The sequence below is a fragment of the Pelecanus crispus genome, chromosome 6 (assembly GCF_030463565.1).
Source record: "Pelecanus crispus isolate bPelCri1 chromosome 6, bPelCri1.pri, whole genome shotgun sequence".
NCBI lineage: Eukaryota > Metazoa > Chordata > Aves > Pelecaniformes > Pelecanidae > Pelecanus > Pelecanus crispus.
This window is the reverse complement of record NC_134648.1, coordinates 22,455,880-22,472,800: the sequence shown is the minus strand read 5'-3', so window position 1 is coordinate 22,472,800 and position 16,921 is coordinate 22,455,880. Positions and strand designations below refer to the sequence as shown.

At 40.3% G+C, this 16,921-nt stretch overlaps 1 protein-coding gene across 5 annotated transcripts in view; it reads left to right on the top strand.

The window, feature by feature from the left end:
• Positions 1 to 955: 955 nt before the first annotated feature.
• The window catches only part of CPT1A (carnitine palmitoyltransferase 1A), a 46,923-nt gene continuing 30,957 nt past the window's right edge, over positions 956 to 16,921 (top strand). For 2 of the 5 annotated variants that reach the window (XM_075711754.1, XM_075711760.1), the window contains exons 1-6: positions 956 to 1,074; positions 1,947 to 2,077; positions 4,899 to 5,081; positions 14,589 to 14,743; positions 16,077 to 16,216; positions 16,618 to 16,789. In XM_075711754.1, the coding sequence (XP_075567869.1) occupies positions 14,603 to 14,743; positions 16,077 to 16,216; positions 16,618 to 16,789 (453 nt within the window). In that variant the 5' untranslated portion in view covers positions 956 to 1,074; positions 1,947 to 2,077; positions 4,899 to 5,081; positions 14,589 to 14,602. Of the gene's footprint in view, positions 1,075 to 1,946; positions 2,078 to 4,898; positions 5,082 to 14,588; positions 14,744 to 16,062; positions 16,217 to 16,617; positions 16,790 to 16,921 lie in introns of those variants that run through there. The other 3 variants (XM_075711757.1, XM_075711756.1, XM_075711755.1) reach the window with 2 other exon arrangements.

The window sequence follows — 16,921 nt, the reverse complement described above, 5'->3', positions numbered from 1 at the left end:
TAATGGTAAGGAGAGGCTTAGTCTGTAGTGTCCATGCTTCTGGATTTGGTCATATGTTTGTGTGCTTTGGAGCCTTCAGCCACACCCTGGAAATTGCAGGAGGCAGGAGTGTGTGGCTGGGTGGCTCTGCGCACAAGGGAAAAATGTATGAATCCCAACTCATACTAGTTCAAAGAAGAGACTTCACACTGACACCACTGCAGTCTGACAGGCCATGACCTCCTTTTGGGACAGAGCAGCCTTCCTGCCGTTATCATACTGAAATCAAACAGAGCATGACATATTCAAGCTCTGAGCTCTTGAGTGACTGGCCCTTTACAAATGTAAACTCATTTCAAATTGAGTACCATTCTGCCCTGAGACTGACACATATGCTTTCATTTGAATTACTTTCATGATTCTGCATTTTTTAAAGAATGCAATTACTTTTGCTGAGGTGTATTGAGTGTACTGATTTCCTTCAAATACCAGTGTTTGCTGGAGCAGAGTGGTCCATCTTAGCTCCATGGCTACACCCCAAATAGGTCCCCAACGTGCAGTGCTTCCCCAGGGTGCACCTTTTCCCCGACACATTTACAACTCCAGGGCCTCTCCTCGCAACCCGTGGAGTTTCCTTCCCCAGGACGGCTATAAGACTACAGAGACTGTGTTTCGCTGTGCCTCCAGGAGTCAGCCTCCCTCAACCTCACCCTCACCCTCACCCTCACGCCCACGCCCACGCCCACGCCCCCCGACTTCCCCCTCAGGTCCCGCAGGGCCTCCCTTTGGCCCTGCCCCGGGCTCCCCACCAATCACACAGCCCAATCCGCCCCTCCCCCGCCTATCGGTTGCCACCTCCCTTCCCGCCTCCGCTCCGCCCACACGGGCCGCGCCCTGCACCTCCTCCCCTGCCCCGTCCCGGAACCGCCCCCCTGCCGCCGGCAACCAATGAGGGAGCGGGCGGCAAGCCTGGCTCTCGCAGGGTGCGTGAGGGAGCGGTCGTCGTCTCACTTGCTTCTTGCTTGTGTTGCTGCTCGCTTCAGCTCAGCTCGGCCTGCCCCTCCTGAGCGTTGGTAACTGCCCTTCTCTCAGCAGGTGAGTGGGACGGGGGGCCTGCTCGCCGACAGCAGGCCCTGGGCATATGTGAGGCGCAGGTCCTTGATCGCTGGCTTTCCCGGCGCGGCTCGGCTTAGCTCCGCCGCCTGCAGGCGGTGGGCTCCGGTGGTCCCAGGGAACGGGGTAGGGGGCAGCGGTGGGCCGTGTTCCTCTGTGTCCGGCTGATTCACTGAGGGCTGTTGCTCCCCCTCCCCCTGCTCCCGCTCGAGCTGGGACACGCCCGCAGCGCACCGCCTGGGGCTGAGGGAGGACGAGACTGGGGTCAGGCGGACGGGCTCGGTTGGTCTGTTTTTAGCCGAATTATTATTTTCATTAGGGCGAGCACGAAGTTCTGTAGTAAATGTGCGAGTGCGCTGGGTGCTGTCTCCTGAGCGGGGCTTATCCTTGCTCGAGTAAAGGGTGAAAACGCAGGGAGGGTGGTGGGAGCGGGGCTGCTCCCCGGCGGTGCTGGCGGGCGCGGGTGGGTCCACACGGGCGCGTGCGGGAGCGCCCTGGAAAGGCAAGGTGTCCTTGGCATCCCACTCCTGTTTTCCCCTGCCTTGCGGGTTAGTTCGTTACTGCTGCAGATAAGAGAGCGGAAGAGGGGAGGAGATGGGGGCAGGGGGAGCGGTGTTACAGAGTTACACGGGGAGATGCACTAAACCTACGCCGCGTAAACGAAGACGAACGACATTGGTGACCCGCAGCTTCGCGGGTTAGTGGAGCTGCTTTGACCCATTACCAGGACGAACTTCAGCTCTGTAGAAGTGTGCACGCGGCTTGGTATCAGTGGTGGGTTTTCAAGTGTGCGTAAACTAAATATTTAATTGTGTGCGTGAGAGAGACTAGTCCATATACTCATATAATTGCAGGCTGTGAAAAGTACAAAACCCGCAGTCACTGCAAACAGCTTTTGAGATATACACAGACAGAAAATGTTATATTTTGTTCATGGCATGGCAGGTTTACTGGATGAGAATGCTAACTAGACTTGTTGCAAAAGGTAGGTTAAGATTTTTGCAGCATCTTGGAACTCCATTTTCTTGCCTCATTTTCACACACCTTTCCTATTTTGTGCTATGTTTTCTGGTTTAAATAGAAAACTCAACCTAAAATATGACTTCAGTTATAACAGATCAATACTAGTGTTGATGGAACTGTAACAGGAAGCACCTTTTCTGGAAAGAAAAAAGTGCGACATAGTATTAAGAGAAATATCTCATTCTTCCTCTTATCTGGCAATTTGTCAGCACTTAGAGGACAAGCATATTGATACTGTGCAGTCTAGAGGAGATTACTGTACAGAAAACTACTTGCTTCCTTATCATGTTTGTAGGACTGTAGCACTGAGAATGAATGGGGAAGATCTAATGCCTTCATTCTCCTTTCCTTAACCAATTAAGTTTTCCTGAGTGTCTGACCTCTTCAGTTTCCAGATCTACAAGCTCCTTTATGTGTTTTCTGACCATTGTGAATGATGTTATGTAAAAAAAAGTATTGTAGTCTTCAGTGGTAATTAGCAGGTTCTTTTCCTGTTGTAAGCATATCGATATACTGATATAAACTAATAATTGATAGTTTATAATAGCACAGGTGATAGTGTAGGTAAGTATGATGTGGATCTCTATTAGTTTAGAAAATATAACTTTACACAGGTATCGGGCTCTGTCATAGCTGTGACTTGGTTTGAAAGAGAAGTTAATCTGAGGGCTCTTCAAAATTTTGGGGTGTTACAGCCTTGATTCAACAGCCTCTTCCAGGAAGAAAACATTGGTTTTGGTTAAAGAAAAGTGTAACATCAAACAACTGAGACTTTTTAGCACTGAGAACCAGAATAGAAACTACTAAGTTGTGCAAGGTAAGTACACCCCTTTTTTTTCTCCTCGATACACTTTGAGATACACTTTGTTTCCTTCATTTGCTTGCGGTCCTTCTCTTTGAAAACTTGTTTGGCGTTGGCGGTGCCTTTGCGGCCCGCGTAGAAAAGCCTGGAGATGTTGGGGGTGCCGGTAGCCCGGGGCGGGGCTGCCCCCGCCGCAGGCCTGGCTGTTGTTGGCTTGCGCGGCGCTGCGGCGGCGCGACCTTTCACCCACTTCTCGGGAGTGGTCACGTGAGCAGGCCCGGAGAGGGGAGGAGCGCCTGGGGGAGGGGGTGCGCCCCACAGGGGCCTCCCCACGGAGCTCGGCAGGGAGGATGTTTGTGTTTGCTGCATGCAGGGGTAGCGGAATGTTGAATCCCCAGCATGACTGGTTCTGGAAAGTCTTGGGTAAAAGGCGACTTAAATGAATGCCGGTACTTAAAAACGCCCCAAACCTGTATTTTTTTTTTCTTTTTAATATTGCAAAACCATTGTCCTGCAGCATACTGTATCATAGCCCTGAACACCACAAGTTCAGAAAAACAAGATCTAAATGACTGAAAAGCAACCCCCTTTTTCCAAGTCTGCATTAACTTTATTTTGCATGGTCAATTTAAATATTTGTAAAACGGAACTGGTTCTTCAGTCTTTCAACCTTGTACAGTAAATAATCGTTGAACTACTGCGAGAGCAATCCATTCAGTTTGCCTTTGGTCACCAAACATTGTTGTCCATCTTCCAGGATCTTCAAAGTCCTGAAATGTAACATGTTGCATGTCTTGTAAAAGTTTTGCCATTCCAGAAATATTTGTTGTTATAGAGAAGATAATAATTCTTCTTTCCTACATGAGCATAGAAGCTCATTAGTGCAAAGGGAGAGAGAAGGGATAAAACTCATATAATCTAAATGCCTAGGTATGTCTTTTTATGGCAATATTAAAAAGAAATACCCAGATCCTTGAGCCTGTTTTTGGGGGGTGGTGGAGGTTTCTGCATGGTATAACAACTGTGCAGTGGTTTAGTTTTGTATGTTTATCTCTTACTCAGCAAGATTATTCTCAATTTCTAGAAGGTCAGAGGAGGTAGCTTGCTGGGATGTGTACAATAAAACATCTATCAGAATAGAGACTAGAATAATCTAAAAGGTCTAGGAACAGTATAGTATGTCCTACACTGTATAGGAAAAAAAAACCTGTAAAGAATATGACAGTTGTAAAAGTTTCTGTTTTGATTACAGTTGTGGAGCATGTCAGTGGTTTTGGTTGGGTTTTTTTTTCCTTTTTCCTGAAGTTTACATTTTGGAACCATCTTTTACAGGAGCTTGCTATTTGGGAAGAAGAGAGAGGCCATATGATCCAGAAACTGTAGGGATTAATATTCCTTAGTGTTAGCCTAGTAATTAACACATTATCTGCTATAGCCAGTCTCCTCTACTTCTTTGCTTGACTGTCTTGAGTTTGATCAGGTGAGAAGACAACTTACTATCTGTGGCTTTTCTCCGAAAGTGCCAGTGAAAACAGTCTGTTCTGTGAACATCTCTCCAAGAAATCTTGACAGCATCTGTGTTGACTCTAATGGGAGTTTAAAGCCTGCACGGAAACACTTGGATGTCTTAAACTGAAAGCAGAAGCTAGCGTTGGAGTCTAGCCCCTGACATCACCTTGCTTATCGCACTAGCTAGCAATCACTAATTTGAGCCCTCAGAAATGACTGAGTGGGTAGCAGATGAACTTTCTTTCACCCCACAGCTCCTCACCATCTCAGACCTGTTAAATGAGACAGACTGATCCAGATAATGCAGTCATCCAATGTAATGGAAAACAGTGTTTCAGAACTGCTGTTTGTGACTATTCTCTCCATTGCTATCAGTTTTTCTCAAATGCTTCCAGTCTGATCCAGTCCTTCTGAGCGGTAGAAAGCTGTGTGAATCAAAGCTCAAATTGTTTTCCTTGACTTTCTATTTCAGAGCTACAACTGTTTGCCATTGCTGTAGTGTAATGTCTATTAGGACCTAGCAGCATTGGAATGAATCTGCCTCTCGGTATGTCCTAACCTATTCAAGATCCCAGCTGCCGTGAGCTTCTGTGACAAAAGGTTTCTGTGTGACAAATAGAACTCAAGTCTGCTTTTAAGGAAGACAGCTGTTCAGGTATGCTTACATTTCATTCATTGGTCTGTTTATTACTATCTCTTCCCTTCCATATATGTCCGTTGCTCCAGTTTAACACTTGGGAAGGGGGTAAAGAAATTGGCCCAAGATTCCAAAGGAGATGCCTGCAGAGGGTAGCTAATATTCACCCACAGGTGATCTTGGAAAACAGCTGAAGACAGGACACAAGCTGATAGGTTTGTCAGTGGGACAGCAAGTTACTGCAAACTCCTTAGCTGTTCTGATTTCAAACTGTCTGCTGTGGGTGAGGTTTGCAGTAGGTCCCAGTGTTGCTGTACCTGGGCAAATACATGTATTCACTTCTCCACCTTGGCTTGAACCACAGTATTTGGTAATTTTTTAGGTGTGAGAAATCCTTTAAGATCTTTGCAATTCCAAGGGACCACAGCTGTCAGCTATAGGGGAGGGTGGGAAGGATTGGAGCCAATGATTAGCAATAAGCAAAGATGAGGACTTGAAATTTACATGTCAAAAGATGGCTGTTGGAGGAGAAACTTCTGTCACTTTCCAAGTGACTTAAGCTACTTCAGTCATGGCATTGTAATTTTACTTTGGGGCCCCTATGAGAGAGAACTGCTGCATAAAGAACAGATTCAGCTTTTAGGAGGCTTAATATGGTTTTAACATGTGCCAGTCACAACTGAAGTGGCATGAGAGAACCTGTCAGTTTAACTTTGTTTTTGTCAGATCAAATGATAATTGATTGAGTGCTATGTTAATTCAAGTTTTAAAGGAGAGTGATTCTTTGGTTTCTGTTTCATTTCTATGCCATAGTAATTAGGTTCACCTGAGAAGCCCTGTTGAGTGAATTTAATCCACATGACTATTGCACAGAAATGGTTTGGCTTCACTCCCCTCAGATTTCTCTTAATGATTTTGTGTCTGTAGAATATGATTAATCATTGTGAGGTAGGTGAGTTATTGTTATCAGAGTCTTTTTATATGCTGAAGCATGATTAGATATTATTGAAGGTTAGTATACAAGGAAGCTATTTAGAAATAGAAATTCTCAAGTGAATAACAGTGTCTGGTTAATCTTTATAGTAAGTTCAGCACCTTGTGGAATATCACATGAACTATGAATAAGCTCTCTACTCTTTCTGAGGCTTTGATATCGTGTTACCTTTTTGCAGAAGTATAGTATACAGTGCAAGAAAGTGGCATTAGGTAGCAGAATACCCAAGAAACAGATACAAGAGAGACCAGACAGTCTTTTTGGTCATATGTTTAAATGTTTGAGCTGTATATTTTATACTCTTTACTGAATATTTTATCGATCAAAACTGAAATTTCCTTTGGAAGGCATAAAACTCTAGACAACTTTGATCTTTCTTTGGATTTCTGTTAAACTGAATGCTTTTTCTTTAGCTTTAGTTTTAACTTTGTTCAACTGTGCATCAAAGGAGCACCAGATGCACATGAGTAAAAGCATTTTTGGCATTCTCTGGTTAGCTGTCTTACTTAATTGACCTTCTGGCATTATGGCAGAATTTTGGTATTTATGTCAGATAGTGGTAGGGATGCAGTCACTCAAGAGCGGATGGGACCTTGAGTTACTGAGTCAGTGCTGGATGCTGCTGTACAGCATATTCTTTAGTGTTTGAAACTATTGCATTTATAGCAAACTCCATGAAAACACTTGACTGAAGTCACATCGGTTTTGTTATTGATAATACAGGATTTCTTAATTTGATAGGAAGAGTCAGTGTTTCCTCTAGATAGGTATATACATTTACCATTAAATTCTAAGGGTTTATTTTTTTTATTAGGAGTTTATACTGTTTCCCACCATATCACTGCAGTATACATGGCACTTAAGGTCAGCTCCAGAAATCTACCTGCTGCCTTAAGACTAGCCAACTCTCATTGGACAATGTAGCGGTGTTTAAAATACCAACATACATTTAAAAATCTTGTATAATGATGTGCTGGTGATTTTTACTGAGGACAAAGTTACTGGAATAATGTTGAAAAACTTGGATGAATCATTGTCTGAAAAGTTAATGCAAAATCTCTGTAAAAATTCTACTGCAAAATCCAGCTTCTTTTTATCCTCCAAACTAATAGTACATTTTTGTCAGTTGCAGAAAACTTGCTGGTTTTGAATATTTGACTGCTTCTACCAACTTGACTTCCAAAGTGTGCTGTTCATTTAAAGCAACTGAAGCACACAATTTCTTGTTCAGGCCTTAGTGTTCTAAAGTAAGTTTATTTTTTGAAGCAGATCTATTGTAAAACCCCCTGCCTTAAATTTCATAAAGCATCTCTGCTAGGTATATGGTTAAAACTATATAAAAAAATAGGATTGATACTTCAAGCCCTTAATCCTCTTAGTGGCTCTTCACTGGACTCTCTCCAGTAGTTTCATTTCTCTCTTTTACTGGGGAGTCCAGAACTAGCCACAGTATTCGAGATGGGGCCTCCACCAGTGCTCAGTAGAAGGGAAGAGTCATCTTCATCAGCCTGGTGGCAACACTCCTCCTAATGTACCCCAGGATTCTGTTAGCTGCCTTTGCTGCCAAGGGCACCTTGCTGGCTTGTGTGCAACTTGCTGCAAAGTTGTTTTCCAGCCAGTCAGTCTCCAGTGTGTACTAGTGTATGGGGTTACTCCATCCTGGGTACAGGACTTTGCGCTTCTCTTTGTTGAGCTGAATAAGGTTTCCGCCTGCCCATTTCTCCAGCCTGTCGAGGTTCATCTGGATGGCAGTGAAATCCTCTGGTCTGTTGGCCACTATTTCCAGTTTCAGTCCCTGTACTTGTAAATACATCTGCAGTTTGGTTCTTTTTTAATTTGGTTTTTTTTTTCTGTCTTCAACCTTTTAAATAGGTTTGACAGCTACTACTTTTGCATTAAACATATGGAAGGGTGTCAAATTGATAGACTTCAGAACCTCTGCAGAATTCAGACAGGTGAAGACATTCTTGATGAATGTTACAAAGAGAGCTACACTTATAAAAAGTTTCTTTTGGAAGACTAACCCTTTACATTTGTGTAAGAAGAGATCCTGCTGCGTGATGTTAAGTATTTGATACACTTTTTGGATTGGAGGACCTTGTTTGCACGAGTCTTTTTCAACAAAACCAAAAAAACTCCAGCAACCTTGATTATCCGTAGATTGCATCCACTTCTGGGATGGCTGTATAGATCAGTGTTGCTGTTAAACTGTAGTTAGTGGTGAAGTGTGGAAGTAAATTAACATGCTAGCAAGCTATTTTAGGATGTTGGCACTGGCTTTGTTGTCCTTCACTACATATCATTTCATTGCAAGCACACTATCTAGGCAAAGTCAGCTGCCATAGGGTAGTCTGAGTTACTTTGTGTAGGTGGTACTGAAGGCTTGGACTGATGGGAGCATCAATTACAAAATCTGAAGAGAAATTTGGAGTACTGCATGAAGAGACTTGGAGGGAGATCTCTGTGTTTGGAATTCTCTTGCTTTTATTTTAGTATCTGGTATGAAATCAACAGATTGAGCATAAACAGTTTTTCATTGATTTTATAAAGCAAAATGCATTCATAGTTCTGGCTTTCTAGGAGAGCAGAAAATGCAAATTTTTATAGTAATAGCTTAAAGAGGTGAGAGAAAATACTTGATCACCGTCTCAGCACAAACACTACTCAGGTGTTCTAGTGTTTTAATACTGGCTCTGATTTCATTAGGTCTGTCCTCAGTCTCTTGGAATTCAGTGATCTATCCTAAAGTGTCAAAATATGTTAACAAATGAACATACAATTGAAACTTTTTGGATGTGTGTTTTCTTCCAAAAGCTGTAGCAAGCTCATCGCCTGAAGGAGGATCTGATGTGTGGACAATAAAATACTGGATAAAACTTCTTCAATGTTTTCAATATTTAAACAAGTTTCAGAGTTGAAGTCTTTTAAAAGAACTTGTGAGAGCTCCAGAATTTTTTTCTCCTGTTCTGTATGACTGTTTGTAACATTCAAACAGTAACTCTTATTGCTTTGCATGTTGATAGAAATTGAATTTTTTCCCCCTATTTTTAATTTGAAATAAACTGTTTTGGGGACAAAGACATTGGGACACTTGCTTGGTTTCCCAAGACCTTCTGAGTTCAAGTTGTCTAGCTTTAAATGGAAATCTTAATATAGTTCTAAGTATGTTTTGTAACTAAAATTTGGTTTAATGTACTTTCAACTGATATCTCTCACCACTTCCCATCTTGAAAAATTCCTTAAACAATGTAATTGGAAATGATTTAGTATCACTCTTTTTTTTCCTCACCAGTCTCTACTCCTATCTGAAACCTAAGCACTAAGCTAAATTTTGAAGTTGTAAGTTTATTTTCATAAAGGAATGAAGAATTCTTCGGGGTCAGGTTTGTGGTTGTTTGGGGTTGGTGTGTTTTTGTGGTGGTGGTTGGTTTTTGGGTTGGGGTTTTTTTTTTTTTTTTTACTTTTAAGCTTGCTAGTAGGAACTTGGCAGGAGCCAGAAGACATTATCTATGTGATAAGATGCTTCTCATTGCTTTATTGGTAGTACCTTGCATCTGCATGAAGTTATGAGGGCTTCCAGGTGCTTCTGAATTCAGAACTGCCATCATAGTTCAAGATGCAGCATGTTCTAGCTCTTAGCACAGGGACATGTAATGCTGCAAGTCTGCCCACCATCTATTAACAGCCTGTGGTTTGGGTACCAAAAATGTCTATTTGAGGGCTCTGACAGTATGAAACCTGTGTGGGGTGGTACATAGCAGTGTTCTCAGAGAAACTGTATGCAGCAGTCACTGCTTTTCCAAGAAAACTGTCAGCCTTTGATTGTCAAAGTAGAATTTGTTTTGTGGGCTTAGTTTGGTTACTGACAGGTGTATGCCCTGTATATAAAAGCTAATCTACAAATAGATGTCAAAAATCTGTGAGGAGAGCCTCAAACTAAATTGTTGAGGTAGCTTGCAAGTGAAAGTCATAGAATTAAGTCTTTCACCAAGGTTTTAGCTATTCTGGGCCATGACCTTTCTCTCCAGTTCTCCTCTGCATTTGTGAACTTGCTTCCTTTGCAGGAAAACGAGCTATAGATGTGAAAGCTACATTTAAATAATGTATCTCTTTCCAGTGGATATTTGGACTCCTGCCAAGGAGAAATGGCAGGGTTTTCTCTATTCCAAGAGGAATAGGAAATGGGGGAAAAAATGGATTGCCTGAGTCGAGCAATGTACGGGAAGTAAGTGGCTGAGTTCTGAGAGAAGAGGTGACACGGATATCTCCTTAAAGCAGAACAGTTGCTTTTTGTGAGGTAGAGGTGGTGACTTTACTTTTTTTAGTGCTATCATTTATCCATATAATGCTTATAACACCTACAGAAACATAGAAAGGTTCATACTCAATAGCATTTCCAAAAGTAACTGCTTCAGGAATTAATACTTTTTGTGCAATGTACTGTAATACATTTACCTTTTGTATCATGGTTCGGTGCTTTTTAAGATGCACATGGTAATTCTTTCACTGTCTTTCAGACATTCTGTGTTCTGTGTTGTATGCTTCAGAGAGACGTTATCAACCACAAGTGACTTCTTGTATGCCTGACTAAATGGAAGCATCCTGCACATCCTCTTTTAGCATTAGATTTTCCAGAGCTGAGGCCCTCATCTCCTTCTGTGGCTGTAGGAACATGTAAGCCCTAATACAGAGTTGACTGTTCAGTGTCTGTGACCTGAAATCATAAGGTCTGAGTTAAACCTCAGTCTTTGTAGTGTAAATATCCTGAAACTGCAAAAACAGCAGTTTGAGGAGGCTTTATGCATAGTAGGCATAGCAGCATAGTTTTTCAGACCATCAGGTCTGTCGGGGCTTAGGCTTTCTGGTGTGCTATGTGTTTTCTTGACTTAAAAGGGACATCCAACCTAGCAGTACTTGTTTATAACAGTGGAAAAAAAATTGTGGTAAGTTTTGATTGGCTCAAGCAGACGTATGAAAAGAGAAGAGGAGAAATGTCTGCAGTTGTTACAGAATGTTTAAATTGAAGTAAATCCAGAAGAGAGCAAGGAACAGGCAGCTTTCTCCTTTAATTAAAAACAAACAAACAAAGAAAATGAAACCAAGTTTTAAGGGGCGAGTGTGCTTTTTAAGATACACTTATATTATGAAAGAACACCGAAAGGAATGAAAATAGCCATTTCAGATTACCTTTAGAAATTGTGTTCTTCTTTCCCCAAGTAAGACTTGGCCAAACGGCTAAGAAAGTCAAAAAGCTCTTGTTTATGGCTCTCTGTTGGGAATGAGGTTAATTAGTATATGCTGTACAGAAGCATTTTGCTAACCAAAATGCCTGAAGTTAGAAGTATTGTTTCAGTGTTAGTTAGCTCATTGATGTGGGTGCTGCCTTACTAACATTGCAAGTCAAGTTCATAAGTCTAACGCATGCTCCTCTGGCCTGTGCCCTTTTACCTACTTTGCTAGCAAGCATGTGACAGCAGAGGAATGCAAAGGAGGGGAAGTGTACAGCAGCTTATGATTAAATTGGCCTTTAAGGAGGAAAAGTAGTGTTCAAAGAAAGGGACTTGAGGAAGTCTTTGGTGTTCAGCCATCATAATTCAGAACGGTCTTAAAGGCTTACAGTTTTCTTAAGTAAAGGAAAAGGATATGAAAAGAAACAAGCTATTTGATTGTTTCACATCTTAGAGTCAAGTAATACAGTCCTAGAACTAGACTTGTCTTTGTTTTCAGGGCTTGTTTACTTGATTCAGGATTAATTCTTGCTGGATTAATATTTCTTCACTTGGGAACAAGGAATATTTTCCTTAATGAAGCTTATTTAATTTTATGCTCATGCTAAGTTTTAATTCATTAAAGTATTGGGTTTACTGTTTATGGTTAATGCTATTTATAATCTTTTTCTGCCTTGGACAGTAGAAATGCATGTGCCTAAAAAGGGAAGGGTTCCCGAAATTCTTTTTCTTCAGAAACAGAGAGGAGGATAGTTACAAATTCCCAGGCTAAGAAGTCACAGGGGAGTTGAAGGGTAATAGAAACTAGCTGATCTGGTACGTAAGACATTGGCATTCAAGAATACAAAATTCCATGAGTAAACTGGAGAGCCTGTTGGCCCTTCTTGAGACAAATCTAGGTGGCTGATACTCCGTATGGGGATATGGTTGGTTTTGTTTTCATCCCAGTCTTAATAGTACTGCTAAACGTATGATGAATTCTTAACTTTGAGTACTTTCCCCTTTTGCAAACCCTCTTGAGTCCAGGGTATACCATGTATTACTGCTGCCTGTCTCTGTTTTATTGCTGTCTTGCAGTGTTGGTCTCTACATCTAACTCATGATGCACAATTTAAATGAATGAATGGACAGCTGACTTTGACTTCCTGATACTTGTCTACAGCAAGGCCACTCTGAATAAGCAGTTGTTAGTGACAGTCATTAAGTACTACAAATTGAGCTGTTAGCATACAGGGCTTGTCTTAAAGGTTTCGAAACTGGTGTTCAAAGCTGATTTGGTTTCTTTGTTGTCTTAATCAGACACTGTACATGCGTAGATCAAATTGTGTACTATCTGTATGACACTGTAAGCTTTAGCTACCCTTCTGGAAACCCAGAAGCCTGATTCACCCAGGACTCAGCCTCTAAAACTTGAGCAGTGCTGATGGATTTTGGAGATCTGTGAATTGCCATCAGCCACTGTAGCAGTAGTTGTATTGCAGAGGTTGATCATTGCAGGCTGCTCTAGGGACAGGCACTTTAAATATTGCAAACAGTCACTACCTATTGGTCAGCAATCTTACTAGAGGCTGCGCAACAGCACTTATCTTGTTCATTTCTGCCTAATGCTCCTTCTCTTCCTATATTGTGTATTTATTTCCTAAGCCTACTATTACTGCAGAACTCCCAGTGCTTACATTCCCTTGTTGTCTACTCATACACCTTTGCACTCCTTCTTTGTGCTCCAGATGACTTTGCCATAGTAGACTATGTCAGACTAGAATATCATTACAGACTAGAGGAGCAGCACTACAGTCATAATAAGCTGCTTTTGAAGTGCCCAGCTAAATGTCGCTGGTTAGCCCTCACATGCTGTTGAACAGGGGATGAATGTTTACCAGAATTTAAGTTTAATTACAAAGTCTAAGCTTCAGGTTTGCAAAAGAAATGTAAATTTCAGTGTTTAGGATTCAAAAGATGTGAAGTAGTTGAACTTTCTTTTGATTTTTGCTTAAATAGAAATGCCAGTGCCACCTTAAAACACTTGGTATTGATAACATTGTGTTTTGTACCAGTAAAAATGTGAAATTACAACTTGCCCTTGAATCCTGACCTACAGGTGGGATTATGGATTCCTCTACTTTTTGCCATACTTCTAAGAGGATGTTGTTTTTAGGATTATACACAGAAGTTTTGGTAAGCTAATAAATGAATGTGGATGAAAGACTTTGGAATCACAGTGGTCTCCTCAGGAATATATAGTTTGGACCATTTCAGTGGTATACATAGAGCCTGTCTGCAGAAATCTGTGTTCTGATTGTAAGTGCTCAAACAACGTTACTTTGAATTAATGAGGAGTTGGGGTAACTTCCAGGATATTTATGTAGAAATGCTGGTTAGGAAAGAAAGAAGCTATGAAGATGAGCTGATAAATAAGAGCATACAGTTTGATTCGAATTGGCTGTATCCTCAGACAGGGTTGAGACATAAATATGTAAACAGAATCACAGTTACATTTCTTTTTTAACTTCCAGTGGTTTTTATTTGAGCCTGTTATGCCTGCCCATTATGATGATCTTTTGTCTATATTGGCATCATTATTGATATTTGTTTAGGCAGTTAAGCTGAGGTGCAGTTCTATTCAATTTTCTGGTGAAGGTAATTTTCCTGACAGTTGTGATTTGGTTTCCTCAACTCTGCATAGTTTTGATTTTGCATTTGTTTGCCAGTCAGAACTCAGAGCCACAGGGGCTGCAGTGTTTAATTGCTGTGACTAATCAGCTTGAAATTAAGATATGAAAAAAATTTTAGAGGAAGTTACAGCCAGAAGCAGCTTTGTTTTACTAGCTGGTGTGAAGACTTTAAATACCTTTTGTTTCAAAATGATAAAAAAATAAAAACACCACACCACATTTTCTAAATCTCCTTTATCGTTACAGGGTGAGAACCTGTGTACTTGCGATACCTTTTTTTTTTAAATATTATGGCTTTAATTTTCTGCTGTGCTCTGATTTTTTTATATATTGCATGTATGCACGATATTCAGCTTGCTGCAATCCTGCCAAAAGGCCTAAGTTACATGAGAGTGTTTTGCTTACATTTTCAGCTGTTGTGGTTAGAAGAGGTACCTTAATTGACATACTGGATGCTTAGAGTGAAGTGCAAGCATAGCCTGTAAGGAAGAGACAAGTACTGTATGTAAACCTGGCATACTTTGAAATATTTTCCAAAATTACTGTGTAGAAGAGATTTTGCTAGAAATGGACTAGCTCCTAGTTCTTTTGAACAAAAAGGAAATACTTTTTTAACTTTTCTTTTTGACAGAACTCTCTCTGAAAATGGCAGAAGCTCATCAAGCAGTAGCTTTTCAATTTACAGTAACTCCAGATGGGATTGACCTGCAAATGAGTCATGAGGCACTCAAACAAATTTACCTATCTGGTGTCCATTCATGGAAGAAAAAGTTCATCAGATTCAAGGTATTTTAAATTAGTCAAGTCCACCAACCTTGAGGGTTATTTAATGTTTTATAGGTTTATTGAAATTTTGGTTAGGTAAGACTTAATTCTTTTTCCTTTATGGCAAATAAAGTTCCTTATTGTTCAAGACTTGTGTGGGTATTAGTGGAGACAAGGGATACTGAGGAAGGTAGCACTGGGTGATGCTGTAAAGACTGAAAGGGTATACATCTTTTTGATTTATTCTATGGAAGCAAGATAAAATGTAGAAATTAACAGCAGCTTTAATTTGCTTCATTCTCTTCATGGCACATCATGTAATTATGTAATCTTATGACTTATGTAAGTCAGAAATATAACTAGTTGTGATTTTTAGTGTCATATCACTTAGAGGTACAAGACTACACTCTTCATTATACGTATTCTTTGCCAAAATTACATTTGCAAATTAAGGACAGTGTTTGCTGTTTTCAAAAAGTTACCTTAATATCTATTTTGTACAAGTTATGCTAAGTAGTAATGTTTCTGATGAGGTATTTGATACAAATTGATATAGATTGATTGATTTGATATAGATTGCTGTGAATTTATTGTTTTGTTCATGGGATCATAAATGTTAAGTATCTATTTTATTAGTAGCAGACTAGATAAGCTACATGCTATCTATTTTGTACAAGTTATGCTAAGTAGTAATGTTTCTGATGAGGTATTTGATACAAATTGATATAGATTGATTGATTTGATATAGATTGCTGTGAATTTATTGTTTTGTTCATGGGATCATAAATGTTAAGTATCTATTTTATTAGTAGCAGACTAGATAAGCTACATGCTATCTTCAACACCTCTTTCAAAAACATATTTTTAACAGTAGTCTTAAAATTTTCTTTAAAGCTATGAGAAGGACTGTTTAAATGATATATAAAACAACCCCTTGATTCTGGTTTTCAGTGTCTTGTTCAGTACAATATTTTTGCTGTGTATTCATTTAGAGGGGCCTAACTCAGTGTAAGTGGGAATTATTGAAGTATCACTTTGGAACAAATGACTTTCTAATTTCAGAATTTTTAGTAAGACTTGCAGCAGGATCAAATATTGTCTACAAAAGAACTTAAAATTTCCTTTAATTCTTGATATCATTGTGACAATTTTCTGTAGCAGTCATGCTTAACTAAATCTATTCGCTACTCCCGAGTTAAGCATATGTAAGAAAATGTTGCATAATCTTAACTTCTTGTTTAAAACTTTTTTAAAACTAAAATCACTTAAATGTGTTGATTTTTGTTTCTTTCCATGGTAATATGAAGTCAACCACTTTGGTATGAAAAAATTATGTGAAGGCTTTTCTTTCCAGAATGGAATTATCACTGGAGTTTATCCTGCTAGCCCATCTAGCTGGCTTATTGTAGTTGTGGGTGTGATGTCAACAATGTATGCCAAAATTGATCCTTCTTTAGGAATAATAGCTAAAATCAACCGAACACTTGATACAACGTAAGTAGACTGAGAAGTTACTGTTCTTCTAAAGGAAATTGGTTCTATTTGTAGCTACTCTTAAAGCTAATCCTGTTAAAGTGTATCAGTTTTTGAACAGTATGTTTGTGATGAAGAAAGCCCAGTAAGCAGATGTATGAGGGCTGTTAGGTAGGTTGTTGTACCGGTATTACTACATTGTTTTCTGAGTATTTGGGAAGCACATCTGACAATTTCTGTGGCCTTTGATATGGCTGCATGAGAGGGTGTTTTGGAAAGGAGTTTATGGAAAAGGGCTAAACAGGCACAAAGCTTGTGTGATGCCTGCATATAGTACCATTAGACTTAGGTTTGCAATATTAGGTTCTCTTTAGAACTTAAACTGACATTAACTGGCACATGCTGGCTTTTGTTTTAAATAGTGGCTATATGTCAAACCAAACACAGAACATCGTGAGTGGAATACTTTTTGGCACAGGGCTTTGGGTTGCCCTTATTGTCACAATGCGCTACTCTCTAAAAATGCTGCTTTCCTATCATGGTTGGATGTTCGCTGAACATGGCAAACTTTCCGCAGGCACCAAGTTTTGGATGGTAAGGATATATTGTCTTCCTGTTTCATTTTAACTTCTATCTGATCTGTATTCAAAGCCCAAAAAGAGAAAACTTTGTAGGTTTTTCTTGCTTGTGTTTTCTGTGTCATGGGACAGGAGGCTGTTAGGTAGA